Source organism: Vitis riparia, chromosome 1, assembly GCF_004353265.1.
Source record: "Vitis riparia cultivar Riparia Gloire de Montpellier isolate 1030 chromosome 1, EGFV_Vit.rip_1.0, whole genome shotgun sequence".
Classification (NCBI taxonomy): Eukaryota; Viridiplantae; Streptophyta; class Magnoliopsida; order Vitales; family Vitaceae; genus Vitis; species Vitis riparia.
Genome location: NC_048431.1, coordinates 20,919,962 through 20,943,587, shown reverse-complemented (window position 1 = coordinate 20,943,587; position 23,626 = coordinate 20,919,962). Strand labels below are relative to the sequence as shown.

At 35.5% G+C, this 23,626-nt stretch overlaps 1 protein-coding gene across 1 annotated transcript; it reads left to right on the top strand.

Moving 5' to 3' along the window:
* The first annotated feature begins 15,204 nt into the window (after positions 1 to 15,204).
* LOC117923046 (protein indeterminate-domain 5, chloroplastic) lies at positions 15,205 to 20,931 on the top strand. Its single transcript, XM_034841304.1, is given in 5 exon segments — positions 15,205 to 15,925; positions 16,119 to 16,515; positions 17,898 to 18,979; positions 18,982 to 19,204; positions 20,449 to 20,931. Coding segments are annotated over 4 exon segments (1,809 nt in total). The 5' UTR covers positions 15,205 to 15,774; the 3' UTR covers positions 19,161 to 19,204; positions 20,449 to 20,931.
* The last annotated feature ends 2,695 nt before the right edge of the window (positions 20,932 to 23,626 follow it).

Below are 23,626 nucleotides of genomic sequence, written 5' to 3'. Positions count from 1 at the left end.
TGGAAAATGATCTTTTCTTGTCACAGCATTCAATTTCCTATAGTTAATACACACCCTCCAACCTGAAGTGAGGCGTATAGCAATTTCTTCGCCTTTTTCATTCTGAACCACAGTAATCCCTGACTTCTTTGGTACCACTTGAGTAGGACTCACCCAAGGGCTGTCAGATATGAGATAAATAATACCCGCTTGGAGTAGCTTCAGTACCTCAGTTCGCACCACTTCTTGTAAATGAGGATTCAATCTTCTTTGAGGTTGACGAATTGGTTTAGCTTCTTTCTCCATATATATGTGATGTGTACAAACCAAAGGACTGATTCCTTTCAAGTCAGATATTTGCCATCCTATTGCTTTCTTGCACCTCTTAAGAACTTCAAGTAGAGAAATTTCCTAATGATCGGTAAGAGATGAAGATATAACAACAGGACATTGGTTATTTTCTTCCAGGTATGTATATTTTAACTCCATGGGCAGAGGTTTCAAATTGAGCTTCGAGAATTCTTCTGTTACATCATCTTGTCCCTCCTCTTTATTGAATAAAGGTAGAATCTCTTCTTTCCTCCTCCAACCTTGTAGAGTAGCAAGCACATCAGCGGGTTCAGACAACCCTTTTCCAAGATCCTCAAGACTTTCATTCAACTCGTCTTGCATATTTTGATCACAATGCTCCTCCACTAGAGTGTCAATAATGCATACCTCTTCTGGACCTTCTTCTTCTTCCAGAGTAATTAGCCTCTTTGACATATGAAAGATATTAAGCTCAAGTGTCATGTTGCCAAAAGTAAGTTGCATAAGTCCATTCCTACAATTTATGATTGCATTTGAAGTAGCAAGAAATGGCCTTCCAAGGATGATAGGAACATAATTAGCTTCCTTAACTAAAGGATCAGTATCAAGAACAACAAAATCTACTGGATAATAGAAATTATCAACTTGAACTAAAACATCCTCAATTATCACCCTTGGAATTTTCACTGACCTATCAGCTAAAAATAGGGTGATTTATGTTGGCTTTAATTCACCAAGTCCCAATTGCTTATAAACAAAGTATGGTAGCAAATTCACACTTGCTCCCAAATCTAATAAAGCTTTTTCCACTACATTTCCTCCAATCATGACTGAAATGGTAGGACTTCCTGGATCTTTGTACTTCAAAGGAGATTTGCATTGTATGATGGCACTTACTTGTTCAGTCAAGAAGGCTTTCTTATTCACAATCAACCCTCGTTTGATAGTACACAGGTCCTTTAGGAACTTTGCATATGTTGGAACTTGCTTAATCATGTCCAGCAATGGAATGTTGACCTTCACTTGGCTCAATACTTCAAGGATTTCTGATGCATTTTTTATCCCCTTTTTCCCATGCAAAGCTTGAGGAAAATGTGGAGATGTGCGTTTCTTCATCAATTCTTCCTTAATAGGCTCTTTCTCCGGATTTGCATTCATTGTTGAATCACGGTCCTTCTTCTCTTCACTGATATCTTTCTTCTTTCCTTTCATTTCCTCCCTCTTCTTTGTCTCTTCTTCTTCCTTCTCTTCAACGTATGGCTTGGGTGTTGGTGACTCAAGCTTTTTACCACTCCTTAGAGTGATCAAGGCTTTAACATCTCTCACCTATGAAGATTCTCCCTTTTGAGTTTCCACTTCGTGGATACCCTTGGGGTTTTGGTAAGGTTGAGAAGGAAATCTACCCTTCTCCTGCACTGTGTTCAAATTAGTGAGCCTTGAGATTGAGTATTGGAGATTATCTATCTTCTGAGATAAGTCATTTTGCAGCCCATCAATCCTTTTATTCAAAGTATTCTCTACACTGTCAATTCTTTGACTGAGTTGAGAATTGATGGATTTTTGTTCTCCAACAAAATCTCTCACAATCTTGTTGAGATTCACTATTGCTTGTTCCAGACTCGAAGCTTGTTGGGATGGTTGAGATGGTTGAGCCGGCTATTGGTATTGAGGTGCTCTTGGCTTCTATGAAAAATTTGGATGATTCCTCCAACTTGAGTTGTAAGTATTGCCATACGAAGCATTGCTATTGGGCTTGAATTGTCCAATGACATTTGCTTGTTCTTCATACATTTCTTTAGCAACTGGAATTGTAGGGCACTCCTTCACCGAGTGTTCATAAGATTGACAAATCGAACATGACTTTACTTGCACTGGTGTTTCAGCAACAGCTTGCACTGCATGCATCTTTTTCAATTCTAGTTCCTCCACTCTTCTTGTCATAGCTGCAAATTTTGCTTTCATATCAACATCCTCATTCAAGGTGTACATCCCAGCCTTAGCATGAAGAGCATTTGGTTGAGACTTCATCTTTCCCACTTCTCCTTTGTGCGGTTCATCCCATCCCCTTGAGACTTCAGCTACATAACTCAAGAAATCCATAACTTCCTCAGGATTTTTACTCATGAAATCCCCTCCACACATTGTTTCGAGGAGTTGCTTCATTGAGGAAGACATCCCATCATAGAAATAACTCACCAATAGCCATGTATCAAAGCCATGGTGAGGACAAGCATTAATGGCTTCCATGTATCTTTCCCAACACTCATAGAATTTCTCATTCTCTTTAGCTGAGAAGTTTGAAATTTGCCTTTTCAAGCTATTTGTTATGAGTAGGAAAAAACTTCTTGAGGAATTTAGCTTGTAAATCAGTCCAAGAATGGATACTCCTTGGCCTTAAAGAATTAAGCCAAATCTTGGCCTTATCCTTTAAAGTAAAAGGAAATAATTTAAGCCTCACCAGGTCGATAGAAGCTCCTCCCTCTCGGAATGTATTACAAACATCTTCAAATTCCTTGATATGGGCATAGGGATTCTCACTTTCCATTCCATGGAAAGTTGGTAGAAGTGGCACAATATGGGGTCTGATCACTAGCTGCTCTGTTGGGGGCACTATACATGATGGTGCACTCATACGAGGTGGATGCATACGGTCCCTCATTGATCTGAATTCATTGGGATTGTCCTGATGATCATGGTGACTATGCTGATCCTCAGGTGTAGTTTCCATGATGTTCAAGATTACTTCCAACTCTTTGTTATGAGGTGTTTCAAGTTTAACAAGCCTTCTTCCACAATCTCGTATCCACTTTAGCATACACAACTAGTATCAACTGTAACAAAGAAAGAAAAACAAAAACAGAGGAAAACAAAAACAAAGACAAAACTACCAAAAAGAGTTCGATTAACTAAAACTAAATTAAAAATTATGCTTGAATATAAACAAGTAAAAGAAAAAACTAAAAGAGTTAGTAAAATGAAGGAAAATTCACCAAACTTGTGATGAAAACCACAAGTACCCTGAAATAATATCAATATGAAGTTGGCACCTTCCCTGGAAACGGTGCCATTTGATTCGTTCCCAATTGGTGTCTCAGCTGATTCATGTCCAGTTGGTGCTCTTTGATTGAGAGAGTAATCAACAAAATTTATAACCTATATCACCATGCATTAGGATAGCTTAGCTAATATAGCATAGTGGCTCTAGGATCGTTCATTGGGAAGAGTTTTCAACTCTCAACTGATACCAATTCAAAGTAAATTGGTGCTTTTTCATTTCAAGGTTAGCTCAAGAAATAAAACACAAACTTTGTTTAAATGAGGTTTTGTTTAAAACTAACTAAAAAGAAAGTAATGGAAATTACTTATGAAGAAAAACATTCATTGGAGGTTTAGGTTCACAGGGGAGGTTCTTTATGCAAAATCAGAGCTCCGGTCATTTGGTTTGTTTCCTCGCATTAAAGAATTAACATATAGTCAATTCTCTAACCGGTGTTGTACAGATGTATCCTTTAAATGGATTTCAGCTCTAATTCCCTCTCACTGATGCAACTTGCAATGGCTCGTGCCTTTCACCTAGCATTTGCCATTCAAGGTGATCTTTAACTTTGGACTTCCTTTCTCAAGCTCGCAAGAGATAACTAATGGATGTCTCCTTGGAGTCCAAAAGCTTACCAAGTGTTGGCAATTCTAGAAAATCCTACCTCCAAGTCACTTCCCAAAAGCTCGCAAGAGATAAACAAGTGCATCTCCATGGACGGAGATCACGTGCCTTACCAAGTGTTGGCTCAAGTGACTTGAAGGTGTTTTAAGTTAACTAAAAACATAGAAATCAGTAAAGGATCATACTTTATCTTCATTAATGATTGAAACCACAAAGCTACTAATTCATGCACTTGGAACCTTTCCCGGCAACCTTAACTCCAAGGAACTAAAAGTCTAGCCACTCATTCTCTGAGGAAACTTCCTCAGAGCTTGTTTGGCTAGTAGGAAAACTAACGAAAAAACAAATATATCAAGGAAAAACAGAGCAAGTGCTCTGTGAAATATATTTCTTTCTTCCACCGATTACATAATTGATATCTTTGTAAAGAAAATTACAAACTATATATATGAGGTTATTCACCCTTTTCCTTGCTTAAAGACTAAGGAATCCTATGATAGGTGGATTACAAGGAGATTTTGGGGATTTAGATAACAAATATCTAAAGCAAATATCCCAAAATATCTCAACATGTCGGTCGAAAATATTAGGAAGCTTCAGGAGAACACCGCTGCACTGTATACTGAGAGAAAAACTCTCCTGGTAAGCGCTATCAGAGGATCCGGATAAGTCTGACCGGAGAAGTTGAAACGTCCTCCTCTCCCATCAGGCTGTGAGATATCCGGATGTAAAATGTCGACGCACGGAATTCCGGATGTGAAAATGTCGGCGCACGGAATTCTTCCCCGGGTGGACTGAGCTATGCTAGGCAAAGGAGGACCGTCTGCGTGTGCAAGGTGTAAGGACCCCTCTTCCGGATGACACGGAGCGCGCAAGGCTATCTGGATCAACTCCATCCGGATTTCCCAAAAGGACATGCGCCGCAATGCTATCCGGACTCCCTAAGAGGAAAAGGCGGTGCAATGCTATCTAGCGCAGCTCCATCCAGATAATAGCATATACTATCCGAATATGTTGTCCGGATGGAAAACATTGACTAAAGTGAGTGAGCGAGCCTTACTACAGCCCACGTTCTGCCGCCCTCCGATGGTGTGTCCGGACGCCCTATCCGGACATCTTTTGCCATGGATTCCTAAAGAACTCTCCTTAATCTCAGATTGCTTTGGTGATAAAAAAATTATCAAAACACCAAAATTTAACACAATTTGATTAGAATTGATTGCAAGGGTCCTTAATATGTCAATTGGGTTAAAAGGTGATAACTACTACTCAAAAGTGTTTATAAGAGTTAATTACAAGCTATGAAATAACACTTTTTGAGTAGTAATCAATTATTTATTATTTGACTTTTTTTTTTTAAGATATTCAAATATTTTTCAAACATTTGACAAAATATAATATATTAAATTTATCATTGGGCAACTAAAAACCATAATGAACTATTAGTTAGGCTTATGGTGACTACCGTTTTATGTTAGGATTAAAACACCCTAATCCTATTTTCAAAAGGGATAATAAATGATTGCGAAAAAAATTAAAGCACAAGAACACACGAGATTTATAAGGGTTTACTCTCAATGTGAGAGCAACGTTCACTTTCAGCCATTGTAGATTTTCACTATGATGAAATAGAGATTATAAGAGAATCATAAAACGCCTTACACCCTTTAGGTTTTTCTCTCTCTATTTCTCTATCTCTCAATACTTTAATCTAACCAAGTTGGTTACCTTAAACATAACATAATTAGGGTAACCAAATTACATGTGTAAAATCCTTAAAATATCTCAACTTAAAATATCCTTACATACAAAATTTTGTCCAAGGGGTTCCACCCCATTTAACCTTTAGGAAATAGGTTTACCACCCTCTTTTTAACCCTCACATTTGTTAGGAACTTAAAGGGCTATCTAGAGTATTCACTTGTCAAGGCTAAAAGATTCCTCCACAACAATAATCACATCTCAATAATAATAACAACCTAACAAGAATCAATAATGATAATACAAGAACATTCAAAATAAAAAATAAAAGTGACACCAAATATAATGTGGAAAAACCCTCCAAATGGAGGTAAAGAACCATGAAGAAAATTTCTTCCACTTCAATAAAGTGAGAATACAATAATTAAGTCCTCATAGGTTCCTCCACCTTGAAAACTTATATAAATATCTCAATGCTTGAGGTGGGAATCCATCACCCCAGAAAATAATGAACAAAAAGAGATCAGAAAGAAATCATACCATAGGGGCTTCCCCAAAAGGTTGATGAAAGAACTTGTAACTTCACCCTTGAGCCTTAGAATAGTGCCCATAAAAAGAACCTTAATTTTATTTCTTTTTCTCAATCAAATCCCCTTCTTTCATAATGCCAAAGACCTAATGCTATTTATATATCTATATTTGGGCTTAAGGAATACTCAACTATAAAATAGCCTAATATATGGGCTCATGGGTTGGACAAACATAGCTCAACAATGTTGACTTTACCACAAAAGTTGATCTACGTGCTGTCTCTATATAGGTCAATTTGCATCATGGAGATCACCATCAGGATAATAATTAGGCTCCATACATCTTAACATTTTCTACTAAGAATACTACAAAATAGACGTGTGTAATTAATGACCTAGACCTCATTTGCTATAGCTTTTTATTTTTGGCTTTACTTGTAAGGTGAAGTTAAAACCAATGTCACAATTTCTAAAAGATAATATTGGTATTATAAAAGTTTTATTAAACATAAAATAGTTTCTATTTGAGTCAAGGCAGAGATTCTATGAGAAGTAAATTTTTTTTATAAGTTATAAGCTCTCATAACAAAATTAGCCAGACAAGTATATAATATCTTATTAAGCTTAAAAATGGTTTTAACTTAGAAGCTAATCCAAAGAAGGTTATCATCTTCTTAGAATCTCTAGTGAAATTGAGCACATGACTATCTATGTTCCCTACAACAAATCAAATCTAATTCCAATTATTCAATAGCTCTAATAGTGTAATCTTGAATTGTCTATCAATAGTAAAATGTCTTTGGAGATGTGTTAGCTTAGAGGACAAGATGTAGGTTAGAGTATTGGTATAAGAAATGAAAGGTAGAAAAAAGAATATTACAACGTAATAACCTAAACTTTGGGGTTTGCTTTTAACTCTATATTTCACTTTTGTATTTGAATTCATGCTACTGTGGTTGATCCCAACATTTATTGCTTACTTATCTCCCCTCAACGAATAAGGTCAAAACATAGAAGCAAAACCTTCTTTTGTTATAATGTTTTGCATTATGTGCGTTCTATATCTCAATAGATTTGCTAATGAGTAAAAAGTAGATTAAACAAATGTAGAAAATAGTTTTTTTTCTCATATTTACTGTTTCAAAAACATGACATTTCCATCTAAATTAAATTTGGTTTACTAAAAGGTAATAAAAAACTTTTATTTTACAGACTTACCTATACGTATGAGGGTGTGTCGTAAATGAAACATAATATGCCAGATGATTGTGTTGCGAGTGAGTTTTCTAATGGAATAATTTCTATCCAATAAAAAGAACTCCAAATATTTAAATTAGTCTCAACTCTATTTTTCAATTGGACTTAAACTTGGCCAATTATACACCAATAGAGCATAGTTACACTCTGAATGATAACACAACCTATCTTAACCCTATTTCGATAATCCCAAATCCTTAAGATCAAATCGTGATCATTGATTTCTTCAAAAATAAAACCAAACCGTTGATTCAAAACCCTAGATTTGCCTATAAATGGGCATCACTTCTCAACGAGCGAGCAGACTTTTAAGATAAAATTGATAGTCAAATTAGATCATTAAACATTGAGTTTTGTTTGATTAATGTGAACACATTAAGATTGCTTTGGGAGATTAAAAATGATCGAGCAAGTTACTTTGACGATGAAGTATACTCGTAAAGGTAAGAATTTCTAGTTTCTCTTTCTTTATCGGATTTTTTTAAAAAAATCCTTTTATAAGTTTCCCCTATGTTCATAATATTGTCAACTATGATATTTCCAAGATTCAATTTCATCCCTATTTTAACTAGGGCTAATGTTTAATTATTTGTTTCTTAATTGAAATTCTATACTAAAATCATGTAGTTAATTGATTTTATTTGTATGCCAATTTTGGTGATATTAATTTTGAGTCTATAGTTTGCTGAATTTTTGTTTGCATTACCTTAGATTTTGTTATGGAAGCACAAATCCTACTTTGAAATTGTTTTCTTTCTTAGAAAAAAAATTATTTGTTTTATTGCCCCTTCACGTTTTCTACTATTTAGTTTAATTTAATTATTTATTTTGTTGGTGCTTTTCTTGTTTCGATTAACATACTTTTTTAGTTTTTTTTTTCAAGCTTAGGTTAGGGAATTGATGATAAGTCATAAAAGTAGTAAAAAATCTTCATATGATATGTTAGACCTAGAAAAGGCATATGGTGTGATCCTTAGAGATGTAGTTTAGAAGCTTTAATCTGAAGGGAAATTGTATTAATTGATATACTAATGTGGCTAAGAGCAACAGTAATTGAGCAACAACTGGCCTCAAAACAATTAGAAGATAAATAATTTCTTTACAATTATAACATAGGTTTATTGCAAAACTTGGGAAAAGACCATTTATTTGCTTAAGTATTTGTCGTTTATTATTTTCCAATAATGTAGTCGAATGAAATAATAGTATTATGGGATACTTAGAATGTATGGTTTTAAGATGGAGGAAAATTTAGGGAAAATTTTATAATATGTAACTTTAGTAAACTAAGAGTAAAATTAAGGGTTTAGAGATGAATTAGAGGCAACAAAGAAAAAGAAAATGAGTGCCTCTTTGATAAGGAAAAAAAAAAAAAATAGGTAGAGCATTCTATCAAATGATTTAATTGTTGCAATGAATGAGAGCAAATTAACAATATAAATGCTATATTTTATTGAAGTTGAAGATGCTATAAGGGCAAGAAAAAGAAGAGGTCAAAATGGTGATGAGTTGAAGAAATAGCAAAATACATTGTTACTTATGGTTGAGCATAGAGGCTTACATAAAGTTGTATATTGACAAAGAAAGATTCATGTAGCCATTTCTATGTACTTTGTGTTAAATAAGATTTTGTTTAATTGATTCACATGACTGTATTAATTTATTTTCTTCTTTAGATATCATATTTGTTAGTTTCAACATACCTAAGTTTACTTGAATTTGATGTGTGTGTTAATTTAACTTACGCTCTTAGCCAAAAAAGATTTTCTCAATTTGGACTGTTTCTAAGTCAAAAAATTTCCTTATATGCATATTTTTGGTCTATTAATTAAGTAATTTTCATTTATTAATTTTTACTAACATAAAAGGTATTTAAGTAAAGGCTAAACTTTTTAACAAATAAAAAGTGCTATCTAAGCAAAAGCATTTGAATTCTTGGTTATGAAGTATAAGCATGTGTATATGGATTAGAAGTATTTTTGACTTGCTGCATTGTGGCTATAGACAAATTTAGGGTTGTTCTAACTTGAACTCTTCCATCCTAGAAATGACCCCAGTTTGGTGCTGATCAAAGAGTTATTGAATCCTTGGTTACAAACAAATGAGCACACTTGTTTGTTTGTATAAGTATGTCTATATGTATTGTAATTGCTACAAGTATTTCTGAATCATTGTATTGTGGCTACAGATGAATTTAGCATGATTCTAACTTTGAACTCTTTCCTGGCTAGACATGACCATAACTTGGTGCTGATTGAAAGTCCCCACTTATAAAGTTAGTAGAAAACCCCTGATAAGTTTGTTCTCGGAATTATTGATGTCCTCTCATTAATAATAGAATCGGTTCTTATAGCCAAGACTTAGAACATGGTTTGTGCATGTGTTACCTGATAACTTGAGTCCATTTTTGGAGGGTCTGAATCACCATCCATTGGTTTTAAGGATAGTACCCTTGATAGGTTTGTAGCAGTTATAGTACAGTTGTTGTTGGTGGATCTTGAAGTTGAAAGGATTGAGCTATAGTTTCTTGGCATTAAAATATATCCAAAGGCTTGTACTTCTTTTCTTTTTTGGTACTTTAGTTCCATGCTTATGGCTGTAGATCTTGAGTATGGAGAGCCTAGTTAATAAGCTCAAACTTTCCATATAGTGATTAGTCTCTATTACTTAGTTTGCTCCTAGTGCTACCAAGAGATTGGATAGATTTCCAAGAGAATAAGTGTATAGGTAACTTCAAATATTTTTACATGTGATCCCTTTCCCAACGCCCCCTTCTCATATTTAAGATCTTTTAGAAGGGGAAAACAATTTTGGTGGAAAATTAAGGATAAGGTATTTAAGCACCATTGCCTATATTTTATCACACTCTTCATTGTGGCATCCTTGGTTTGTGTGGCACAACATTTTTATAGTCTTGATGCTATAAATATGTTGGCTGAGAAACTTGGCTGGTTTGAGCCCAACTCCTATACTAGACTGCCCCTATTGGAGTCCCCATAACTTTCCATAATCTATTTTGTGTATTATCCTTTCATTTCTTCCACTTCTACCTTTGTTATTGTGTTGGTTAGCATTTTTGTCATTTTATCTCTTCCTCATTGTTAGTGACCCCTTTGGCCAAACAATATAGTGTGCCCATCATCATGGCACCAACAAGAGCAACAATACATGGATGGCGGTGGAAGGGGAGATGGCAACAAGAGAAAATGTGTAAAGCATCCTAATGGGCCAAACAAAAGAAGTTTAGTATCATCACCTAAATTGATGTATTGTTTCAAGGGGTACTAGTAAAGTGAGAAGTTTCAAGTAAACGGTAGGCTTGTGAGTTGAATATCATAGAGAGCACTGAATACCAAGCCTCTTCTTGTTGAATGCCATCTGATAATCATAGACATGTGAAATTTTTGTTCTTTTGATTCCTTGCTTTTGGTTGGAGAGCTAGAGCATGGAAAACTTGGGCAATGGGCTCAGTTTTCCATGACTAGAGCTCAAGTTTTTACCATCTGGGCTTTCAATTGGGGTTAGGACTAGTGCACATTGTTTTCATATATAAATATATATATAAAATGGAATTCAAACCCAATAATCTCACCTTGGTGGTGGCATGATTGCTTTGAAGGTTCTATCCAAAAAGACACAAATGCCTTCAATTTTTTCCTTTTATTTATTTATTTTTAATTTTTTATAAAAAAACTATTCATTTATCTCTAAGTCACAGTTGTCTCGAGCTGTTGTCTCTATTTCTTGTGGTGTACTTCAATACTAAACTATTCACTTTTGATTTTGCCTGAAGCTTCTTGTGTTGTACTGGAAGATTACACCAAGTTATTATTTCCTTGCTTTAGGAAAATTCAACAGTAGACCATGTGTTTGGTTTATTCTCATTCTCTCTTTGATTTTGCTTGAAATTATTGTCTCTAATCCTTATACTGCAACGGAGTATTACGCTATTCGCTGTTGAACAGTGGTGCTGAGTACTGTTGTTTTTCTTAAGTAATTCATAAAGAGAAGTTAAGACGTGACTTTTCTGGAAACAAAATCCTAATTCTTTTCTGAAAAATGTTTCGTCTGGTCTGAATACTTTATTGGAGATGATCTATGAGACTTGAGAATTTCAATATCCTAATATGCAATAGAGTCTGCAGCTTCCCTTGTTTCCATGCTCTTCACACGTCCATTTCAAGCTTCATACACACCGACTTGTAAACTGGGCCAAGAGAATGATACCAAACCCTCAATCTTGTCACCTTTATTCCTCACCGTTTTCCTCTGGTTTTTGTATTACATGCAAGTAGGAGTCATGAAGCTTCCAAGAAACCCCTTTCACTTTCCCTCCTCATTTCTTATCACCACGCTTTCCTTTGTCTCTACATCATCATATTATAGGCGAATCCCACGAATGAAAATGTGCATTCTTACAAACTATATATTAAAATAAAGAATCATCAAATCATGAATAGGGTTCAAAGACTTGCTAGGGTTTTACTAGGAGTTAGAATTGAGCCTCAAAAAACATAGGAAATTAGTAATCACGTCTCGGTTAATTTCGCTAACCATTTTTAAAATATGGTCGATCGGCCGGTTCACTAGGAGCTAGGGTTCAAACTCGACCTCTTTGCTACATGGGTCGGGTTGCGAATACTTGACTCAAGTGGCTGGTCCAATTCCCAACCCAACCCAAGACCATCACCGTTTGGGCCCGGCCCATGGAAATGGTCCGCCCTCAATTAATGTCACCATGAATGCATGGGGAACGTAAAAGAGAGGGTGGTTAACAGGTGGAGTCAAAAGGTGGTGAAAGCAAACAAAAAAGAGGAGAGAAGGTGACGCCAGAGCAGTTGATCAAAACGCAGCGTGTCGATGTTCTGTGAAACCCTCATAGTCTTCGTTTTGAAACGTACTCGTTTCTTGTCACTGCATGGCCTCAATCTTCAACTCACCGCTCACCTTAGCCTCTGGTCAAATGCCTGCTATGTTCCATCCTTTGGATATATGTATATGTATATTAGTTTCTTAGGCACTTCTCTGTCTCTCAAAATATGGAACTTTCTATATTTGTATACATATATGTACTTTGTATTTTTAAAAAAAAATTTATATACTGTTTATACTTTTTCAGTCTTAATTTAGGAATTAATGAGCTTTTCAAATATTAGGAAATATTGATTTTTTTTTCTTTGGAAATTTATCTTTTTAAATGACTAAATACTATGTATCTTACTTTTTTTTTTTGGAACAGGTTTTAGGAAAATAATAATATTATTTAATGGTCTCTTAAAATTTTAGGTATTTTTTTAGGAAATACTTAAAATTTTGACAGATTATTATTATTATTATTATTATTATTTTATTGTTTCAATGCATGGAAGTAATAAATTCAGATTTTGGTGTGATTTTCCTTTAATGTGTGATTGATGATGGTATTTATTGTGAAAATTATCTTTTGAATTTTTCCCCCTTTTTTCTTCTGCCTGTTTGGACTGATAAATTTATTGAATTGAATGGCATTAATTATTATGTTAGAAAAATTTTTACATGCCATTTTCAGTGGGTTCAGCTTGGAAATTAAACAGAATAATTATGACTTTTAGGAAAATGCATAAATAAAAATTAAAATACACTATATCTACAATAGACCTTAATTGATAAAGCATTAATGGCCTCTTAATAATTGTATAATATTGAAGCTCTTGTGATGGTAATATATTCATTTTTAGTGTTATTTCCTTTTAATGATATTTAATGTGCAAAAACTTTGACTATTTTTTTTTTAAAATTAATTTCATTTTGGGTCTGCTAGAAATTATTAATTGCATGTCATTAATGCTCTACCATTGTTATTTAAAAAAATACATTTTTATGCATTTCATTTCCATTTAAGTTTGGAAATTATATATCTATAATAAATAGTTATGATTTTATGGCAAGTATATGCACAAAAAATTAGAAAATTTTAGCCTATATATATATCTCACTAAAGTGGTTCTAACAAGACTCATCAGCCATTTCAAGTTCTCCAAGCTACACTTGAGAGTGATGCAGGCTTTTTGTTAGTCTTTCATTTTGATAATCTTCTGTTAGAAGAGGATAGCTGGTAAATATTAAAGTGTCATTTTTGAGAAATGACACCATGGTCATACATTTCATTGTCATTAAAAGAGAATTATAGCCTTAGCCCACTCTAAACTCAAAATCTACACATTCTTTTCCATGCATGTGATGATTATTTCTTTGATGATTACATTTTCCTTTTTATTATAATGTTCTATAGTTTTATCTATTGATTTGTTTTGTGGCTATCGTATTTTTACTTCCTGAATTACAAGACAATTTGAAATAAATGTATGATTATTAAAATTTAATGATTAAAATTGATGATCTGTATGTTGGCGATGCAATTTTTTTTCTTAAATTAATGTAAAATATTGCACTAAAAAAAAGGAAAAATATTTATAGGACATTAGAGATTGCTTAGAAGGCCTTATATTTTCATCCTCTAAATCCTAAGATATATAGAGCATGTCTTATCTTATAAAATTGATATTATTCATAGTTTAGAAAACCATCATGAAAATAAATTATCATCGTTGAGATAAACTAAGTGATCTATAAATCAATTATGATGATCATCAAGCTAATATAATTTTTATTTTTTTATTTTTACTTTGAATTGTTCATTTATGTTCTATAATCAAATTAAATAATGTGATTTGACTGTGGTTTTCAACAGAATGCATGGCCAGTGGCCACTGTGTAGAGAGACAGCCCTTGTAGGGCTATCTAATTGTAGTGTGTCTAAAATTCAGTGTGAGCATTTGTTTATCCTCAGTGGTTGGATTAGGTCTTTCCAAGGTCATGACGTTGATTTCCCTCTTTTATTTTTTTTCTTTTTCTTTTTCTTTTAATGACAGAACTGTCCCTGCTGCATGCCCTCGAGGCTTGATGCTTTGATGTGACCCGCACATAAAAGCAGTATATTGTAACCTTACAAACTGGATATCTCAGAACCGCACACACCTCCCGAAGCTCTCAAACAGTAAGAGTACACTGCCCTCAAAAGCTCATCTCCAGGTATCTCACTCACCCAATCGAAGAACTGCTGTCCTACCCATCAGATATATGTATTGAAAATGCTCTTTTATCTTGCTTCTTTTTAATGCTTACATTTCCGTCTTATCTGGTATAAACTTCTGTACCATTGGAGATATTCATATTTATTTTGACTGATTATAAATATTTTTATTTGCACTTCTTTGAGACCCTAGATCATGTTGAAGATGGGTTTATTTAATTTTGTATAGTGGGTGAAGGGAATTGAGGGAACAGTGTGTAAGCGTTCAAACTTACTAAAGACCAAAACCTTGAGATCATTTACTAACTAATTTAGTTTTAGTTAATCAAAGATTGATAATTCATTGGAGTTTCATTTTCACTTTCATTTTTTTGATATATATTTTGGTTTTATGTAATATAGTATGTGGCCCAGTATAGAGGTGATGAAGGAAGTTTTGTCTGGACATGAGGAGGAAGATCCTAAAAGAGAGAGTGAAAGAGAGGGTGGGGTTGCCCTTCATGCTTGCTCTCACGCACCATCTTGTGTCGCTATGCGGCGATGGTTGGGGCCACCGACCCTCTCTCTCTCTTCTCTCTCTCCCTACAATTCTCTCTCTCTATATTAATTCTCATCTCAATTAATTCCCATTTGTGTATTTATTTAAGGGAGAGAAGGTGAAGGAAAATGGGGAAAAGCATTAAAGGGAAAAGGAAAAAGGTAAAAAAGAGAGAGAGAGAGAGAGAGAATAAAAGGGAGAAAGAGAGGGTGGGGTTGAGGTTTGTGTATGTGTTTGTGTATTTGCATGACACCAAATCACCCAAGAAGAACAGCAGCAACAACTACTACTAGTAGTACTGTTATACAGTAATATATATTTCTTGTTTTGAAGATTTTCATTTAAAACGCAAAAGGAAAACTGTGGGGTGAGGAAGGAGAAGGAGAAGGAGGAGGAGATGAAAGGGGAGGCTTCAGGTGTCCATGGGTTGATCCATTTTCTTTCTCTCTTTTCTCCCTTTTCCTTGATTTAGCTTTGCTATCAGATTCTTTCTTCCCTTTCTGGATTTCCCGTGCTAATTACCACCCGAAAGCTTGATTCGATTGCCCGAGTTTTACGGGTTGGAGATAAGGTTTCAGAAGAGCTTAAATTGCATGTGGGGTGTGTTGTTTCTGGATTCTAGATTGCTTTCCGTGGAGAGGAAGAGCTAGAGAGGCAACAGCAGCAGCAGCAGCAGAAGAAGCAATTTGAAAAAGAAGAAGGTACAGAAAAGGTAAATTTGTTCAAGATGGCCGCTTCTTCAACGCCTGCGCAGTTGTTTGGAATCAGAGAGGAGGAGCAGAATCAGGTGAAACAACAACATTCCGCCGTGCCATCCTCATCGAACGCCCCAGCTGCAGCCCCCCCGAAGAAGAAGAGAAATCAACCTGGAACTCCAAGCAAGTATCTGACATCTTAACTTGTTTTTCAATTAAAAAATTTGAAAAAAAAAATTCATGAGAAAACCCTAATTCTGAAACTTGTTAGTGGAATTGGTACATGTGCGGTATGTTCTTATTTCTTTGTTTCTTCTAATTGTTTGATATTCCCAGCCTTTTTTTTTCTCTTATGGCTTGGCTTTTTCCATGACAGATCCAGATGCAGAGGTCATTGCACTCTCTCCAAAGACCCTAATGGCCACAAATAGATTTATATGTGAGGTGTGTAACAAGGGGTTCCAAAGGGAGCAAAACTTACAGCTCCACAGAAGAGGACACAACCTACCCTGGAAGCTTAAGCAGAAGACAACAAAAGAAGTGAGAAGGAAGGTGTATTTGTGTCCGGAACCTGGTTGCGTTCACCATGACCCGGCTCGGGCTCTTGGCGACCTCACTGGTATAAAGAAGCACTACTCAAGGAAGCATGGAGAAAAGAAATGGAAGTGTGAGAAGTGCTCTAAGAGGTATGCCGTTCAATCAGATTGGAAAGCCCATTCCAAGACCTGTGGTACGAGAGAATACAGATGTGATTGTGGTACCCTCTTCTCAAGGTAATCAACAATCCCTTGTTTTTTCCCTTTTTTTTTCTTTCTCTCCCTTTAATCAATCTCGTAATAGAAGCTTATATATATAATGTTTGGGAGAAAGAGAAACATGCAAAGATGGGTTTCTTTGGTTTTTTAGTGCTTAGATTCCTCGAGTGATGGGAGAGAAGAAAAGGTGTTGATGCTGTTCTCGTTTTCTTTTCTCCTTCTCTTCTGTTTTCTTGCAAATGGGTGTCTCTCTCTCTTTCTCCCTCGGCTTGTTTTTGTTTTTTCCCTCATTTTCTACTGGTACTAAAAAAAATGCTCTCACGTGAATAATCTCTGGAAACTGACATGTTCTTAGAGTTTTTTTTTTTAAGAAATTAAAAATAAAGGGAAAAGATAGAAAAAACAGTTCATCTTTTCTTTCTCCTCGGAACCGTCGCCTTTTACTTTTTTTCCTATTCACGTGTTGCTATGCCATGTAGAGAGTGTTTTTACCAGGTTTGTTCTCTTATGGGTTGGCTAGTTGTGTTCAGAGCTGTGCTCTTGCAGGTACTCCTTTTCATGATAACGTTAAGGGTAACCAACCCAACACCTCTTGTCTCTCCAACCACATCTCTCTATTTGAAGATGCCTCTCAGTTTTGGAGCTGTGCTGTTGCAGTACACAGATCCATTGCAGTAGCTCTCTCTCTATCTATCAATCTATGGCAATTTAATTGAACAATATTTTCAAGCTTTTCATGGGTTTGATCATCTGTTCTTAGAATAATTCTCACACTGGGACACCAGACGGGTTTTGCATTAATTAAACAATGACTCCTGATCTGAGCTTCTTGATTGACCACTTTTCATCATTTTGAAAATATTCCCTTGTTGCATTTATTGAATATCCAGTTCTTAAAATGGTACTTCTGGTTGATTGTTTGATCATTTTCAAGTTCTAGTGAAATTCTTCCACCCACCCTCCTTAATTATCCTTCTGTCTTGTTTGGAAATTTTAGCGACTTGTTGACAAAATATTGGGTTCCTTTCTTACCTACTTGCTTATTGACCTCTCGTGATCATGAAGATCATCGATGCATGCTAATTCAAATTATATTTATGTACAAACTGTTCATTTGTAGGGATGCATGCCTTAGACATTCTGTGCAAATTCAAAGATTTCACTGTATTTTTGTGGTTATGTACTCTGAACTAATATATGCCATTATGTCATTTAGCACGAAACCATTATAGAAACTGGGACCTAACTTCAGAAATGAAAGTGAAAATTGAAGGAAGGCAGTCCATGAGATTCTGTACCTTGTAATGGTGGAAAGACATGATGGGATTTTTAACTTTGTTTCTGTCCTTTTTACTATCCACTCCGATCTAATGTCTTTCTTTTTATAATAATTATTGCAGGCGTGACAGCTTCATTACTCACAGGGCCTTCTGCGATGCGCTCGCGCAGGAAAGTGCAAGACATCCGACGCCAATGAGCACCATTGGCAGTCATCTCTATGGAAGTAGTAACATGGGGTTAGGCTTGTCTCAGGTGGGTCCCCAAATTTCATCCATGCCAGATCAGAGCCATCAACCTGGTGACATGCTTCGACTTGGAGGTGCCCGGGCTGGGCAATTCGACCATCTGATTCCACCTGCGATTGGTTCGTCATCCTTCCGAACGCAGCAGCCCATGCCTTCTCAAGCCTTCTACATTCCTGAGCCAAACCAGGAATTTCATGAAGACCAGCAATCTCAACATGGGGGGTTGTTGACGAACAAGCCATTCCATGGACTGGTTCATCTTCCTGATCTGCAAAACAACACAAACAACCCTTCTTCTGCTGCTAATCTGTTCAATCTCAGCTTCTTTTCCAACAGCAGCAATACCAACAGCATGCTCAGTAACACCAACAATGCCAATAACAGCACTAATATGCCATCTTCAGGGTTGTTGATTTCTGACCAGTTCAACACTGTAAATGGAGGTAGTGGTAGCGAAAGGAATAATCTCTTCCCAAGTAACATAATCGGGGATCAAATCAGCTCTGGGGTCCCTTCTCTCTTCAGCACATCTCTCCAAAATGAAAATGCAGTTTCGCATATGTCTGCAACTGCATTGCTTCAGAAAGCGGCACAAATGGGATCGACCTCGAGCAACAACAGTGCCTCCTTGCTCCGAGGCTTTGCAGGTTCTTCCTCCGCCAACGCAAAATCTGATAGGCCTCTTGTTGGCCCCAACTTCGGGGGTGTTTTTGGGGAAAACGAAAGCCACCTTCAGGACCTGATGAATTCTCTTGGTGGTGGGAGCTCGTCCATCTTTGGTGGTGGGTCTGGAGGGGTGAATGCATATAGTGGACATGAGAATGAGAACACCTATGGAGGATTCAATGCAAATAGGTCTACTCTGGAACAACAACAGCAACAGCAGCAGCAGCATCGCCATGGCCCAAACTTTTGCAACATAGATGAAATCAAGCTCCACCAGAATCTGACTGCTAATATGGGGGCTCTGATAGACTAACCAGAGATTTTCTAGGGGTGGGGCAGATGGTTAGAACCATCAGTGGAGGATTTTCACAGAGAGACCTACCACCTCCTGGTATTAATATCAGCACCTTGGATTCAGAGAGAAGCAGTGCACAGACAAGCCAAGCTTTTGGTGGTGGGAATTTTCAGTGATACAAGAAGAGATAACGAGGAAAAAGAAACAACTACAAGTCCAGGTACGTTAAAAACCTAGTGACTTGTTTGGATGATTACATCACCAAAGCAGCTACTCTCACTGGCAAATGTGTCTTAATGCTTTACTCTTTCATTGGGTTTACAAAATTTTCTGTTCTGTCTGTCTGTACTGTGAGGAGGCAGATACATTTAACTGGAGTACTATAGGAATAGGACTCTTGTTTGTTTCCCTGTCGTTTTGTTTTTTAGTTTTCTTTTCTTTTTCCTGGCAAGTCACGGGTGCTGGAATTAGGAAGCTCACATAAATGCATGTCTTCTCTTCTCAGCAATGATGTACTTAGATGTTATCTGCATGGATTAGCCATACATGAGTTGTTTTAAATTTTAATTACATATGCAAGTCTAGAGTACTACTCTCCTTAGGTGCATAGGCTGTCAATACTATAATGGGTATCACTAACTTGGACTAATTTGAGATGTAGCTCTCAAAATATTCTTAGAGAAATTCAGCATTTTTAAGGGTGAATTAATGATTAGTTTTCCCTCCCGTGCTGTTTGTAAATGTATGGGGTTCATTTGAGACCCATTGGGGATCAGCTATCAAAAGTCTTTCATCAAGTTCTCCTTTTCTAAATAATAATAATTTATTCTTCCATTGCTATTTGTAAATGCATAGGGTTTTAAACATTGCTGCATGATAATTATTTCTTGTTCCTTAATTGCTTTCTTTAAATGCATATTAAGCCATAGTGAGGTGACATGCTTTCACACCATATATACTTCAATGTTTCTTCTCTATTGCTGTACAATTTGATTGCTACCCATGCTGAACCGCTCATGATTAATTTCCATGTGCCCCCTTGAAAGCTTTGGTATATTTTGTTTATTTGATGTATTCTGATTTAATTATGTGTAGCAAGTGGTGGCTTATGATAGTACTTGAGAGGATACCTCGGACAAGACACAAACCCTCTAAACAGATACTTCTCAAGTTCCAAAAAAACTGCCGAGTTGTTTGGCTTTCTGTTTGTACAAGATTATGTCATGGATAATTTCTAGTGCTTTTGAAGAGAGATGTTATCTTATGTCGGTTTGGAATTAAAGACAAAGGCATATGAACAAAGTAGCTCTGAAAGTATATTCCTGGAAAGGGATATGTATTTCTTATGATAGACAAAAGCATAAAATACAAGATATTTCATGTATATATGTATATAGATATAGATATGTATGCATGTAATTATGCCTTTTTTTCATCACAGTTACTAAGTGTGCTCTTTTGCAGGAACTCTGGCTGTTCCATGGAAATGCCTTTTTCCTCTTCTTGTGGAGTAGAACTCTCTGGATGGATGATGATGTTTTGACTTGTTGATCTCAGACAATGGAAAACACAGGCAGCTTTTGCTTCTCCAAGCAATTTCCGGTTCCTTTTTTCTTTTTCCTTTTCTTTTTCTTTTTTCTTTTTTCTTTTTTGGCTTACCCTCAAGTGTACTGGGAATACAGGTAGACCCTCTGATATTTTGGTTAATGACTTTAGCTGCAGATGGTCCATTTCGATCTGTTTCCTTTTGAACTAGTGGCTGTTAATGCATTTTCAGTTATCTGGAAAATTAGGAGATAGGAGCTTTAATTTACGGTATATCACCAAACCCACACAGTTGTGTTGAACTTAGGGTTCCTTATGGAGTTTTTGTAAGACAAGTATGAGACAATAATATGCATGTGGCTTCAAACAGCATCAATCTTACGCATTTGGTCTCTTCCTATAGTACTATTCGCAGTGATTCCCGCCCTATATATCCTTTTCTTTTCTTTCCTAATATATACAGCTCAGTGTATACCTTTAGCTTTAAGTAAAGTTATATTGCATGCCACTGAATTTTCCCGGAAAAACAATTTTAAAAAATGTTATCATTTCTTGATGTTGTAGCTCTTTCCATTCTCACTCATGTCTCTAGTGATGGCTTCATTTTCTTTATTATGTACGCGTTTGGGAAACAACAAAATCAACCTGTGAATGCAATGGGAAAATACTTCTACAGTTTGGCTGCATGCAGATTTTCTAGAGAGATTTGAGAAGTCAATCCTTTGCTGACATAGGAAATTCTACCATGATTTGTTTTGTTGCCATTCTGCAAAAGTGTAAAGCCAGAAAGATTACCATTATTCCAAAAGCCTCATAGCTAGCTACAGCTTGGGAGGTGCATGAATGCAGCCTAATTCACCGTACCATTCCACTGACCCAACGAAATTTCTGAATTTTGTACGTTGTGAATTGGGCTCCTTTATCCACCAGTTCAGAGAATATATCATTATAAATGCAGAACAAGACTTTCTTATTTTTATATTTTTTGTGTGTCCCATTAGTGGGTGGCCCCCAACACATGTACAAACTACGAAAAGAAGGTTTGTGTGTTTGTGCAGTTGTCTTGTCAAGCCATCATGTCCAAGGAAAGCCTAGTGGGCGTGAGGAAGGATTCAAAAATGGAAATGAGTATGTGCTTTCCGGAAAACCTTTGCTTGTGACATGGGGATTAACAATGGGATCCTAGAGGGAGACTAATTTGAAAATGACTGTGGAAAAGGGAAGAAAAGCAAACAGACCCACTTACAATAAAAAGATAAAAAGAGGACAGTATGCACTTTTAAGATATAAGATATTTAGTCCATGTGATTAGTAGGTGCAATAGAAAATGTTGAGAGAAGGGATGTTGTAGGATAGGTTAAAAGAGGAAGAGGGTGGAGGAGATTTAGGGGGAGATAATAGGAGTAAATTTAAAATAAAAGTAGGTTGACAGCTCTTGTATTAGGGAGTTCTGTAAAAACGTGGAGAGTAAGGGAGGTAGAAGACAGATACAGTGAAAGTCAAGCTAAGAAGAAGAATAAAAGAGCCATGGGCGTGGTGGGGTTTAGTCTATCTAGAGACACCAAAGCTTGCTGTTTTTATGCACTAGTATGGATCACATCTTTGTTCCAAGTCTTTTTAATATGCATACTTGCTATGTACATTTATTGATGTTTATTTCTATGTGGCTGCGTTACTATAAAAGATGTGAAGATTTTGATCTCTTTTAGCCATGCAGCTTTGCAGCTTTAGTAGATTTTTATGCGTCTGCCACTAGACATAGGGAGAACGAATCTTTCATCGTCCCTTTATGTATTTCAATTTCTTAATAATTTTTTTTGGGATCATATTAGTTTGTGTACCATGGATATCTGCAATATTTTAAATATTTTTTAATTTATCTATAATTTCTATATGTAGGACAATTATAACCTTGTCATATATCATGTCTCTATATGGTGAAAATAATCATTAAGCTATTGTTTGTAAAGAAAAAGGTGAGAGACCCACATCCTATTTGTTAGGGTTCTATAACTGGCAATTCTGGTCTCAAAATGTGACATGGAGTCTATTGTTTTCTTTATATACATCCAATATGGGAAATTTATTGCCCTAGAGTGTAAGAATCTTCCATCAAGTTCAATCATTGCTCGAGTTTTCATTACATAACTATTGTTAGGTTGTGAGGAGATAAGTTGTTGGTTTTTGAAAATCAAGTTTCAAAATAAAATAAAATTGATGAAGTGAGAGGCTTGAAGGTTGATTGATCGAGGTTAATTTATCGCCAAAACCATGGATGCTACAAGAAGTTAGTATGATATTAAGACCAAAAATTGTGTAGCTTGCGATATTATTAAGGCATTAGTTTAGTTCTAATTAGAAGTTAAAGTTAAGTCAAGAACAAAATTTGAAGGGACAATTTTAGTGTCATGCAAGTCCAATTAAACAAGAAACAACTTTGTGCACGATCCAAAAAAAAGGGTTTTTATGAAAAGCAACTATTAATGCATATATGTATATGAAATAATAAAATTATGTAGAAATATTTAAAGAGTGTTATCAAGTTAAAAAAAAAATCTAATTATTGAGTTCTTATAAAAAAATCAATCCAAATATGTGTAAAGTTAACAAATTTGATTTCTTGATGAAGATATGAATAACATGCTAATAGAAACATTGTAAAAGGATAACCAAAAGTGCATTTTTCATTGGGTACTATATATATATATAAACAATCCTAGCCATTAAATGTTGAAGTAGAGAGCAATATGGATAGGAAGCCAATCCAATATATAAATGAATAAAAAAAAAAATCCATGAGATAATTGTTAAATATATTTTCGAAAAATATAAAAATAAATAACAGAAAATCCATGAGAATATCACCTATTTTAATTTGATAGTTTATTGGATTAGCAATTGCTTGAGTATTTAAATACAAAATTTAATAAGAGAAATCTTAATAATACTTAAATATATGAATTTAAGAAAATCTAAAATTTTGGTGTTAATTACCCATAATCACATTGAATCAAGGCACTTCAAAATAATTAATGAGATTATACAACAACAAAATAAGGTTAAGATAGAAAATAATGAGATCAAGTAATTTGTACTT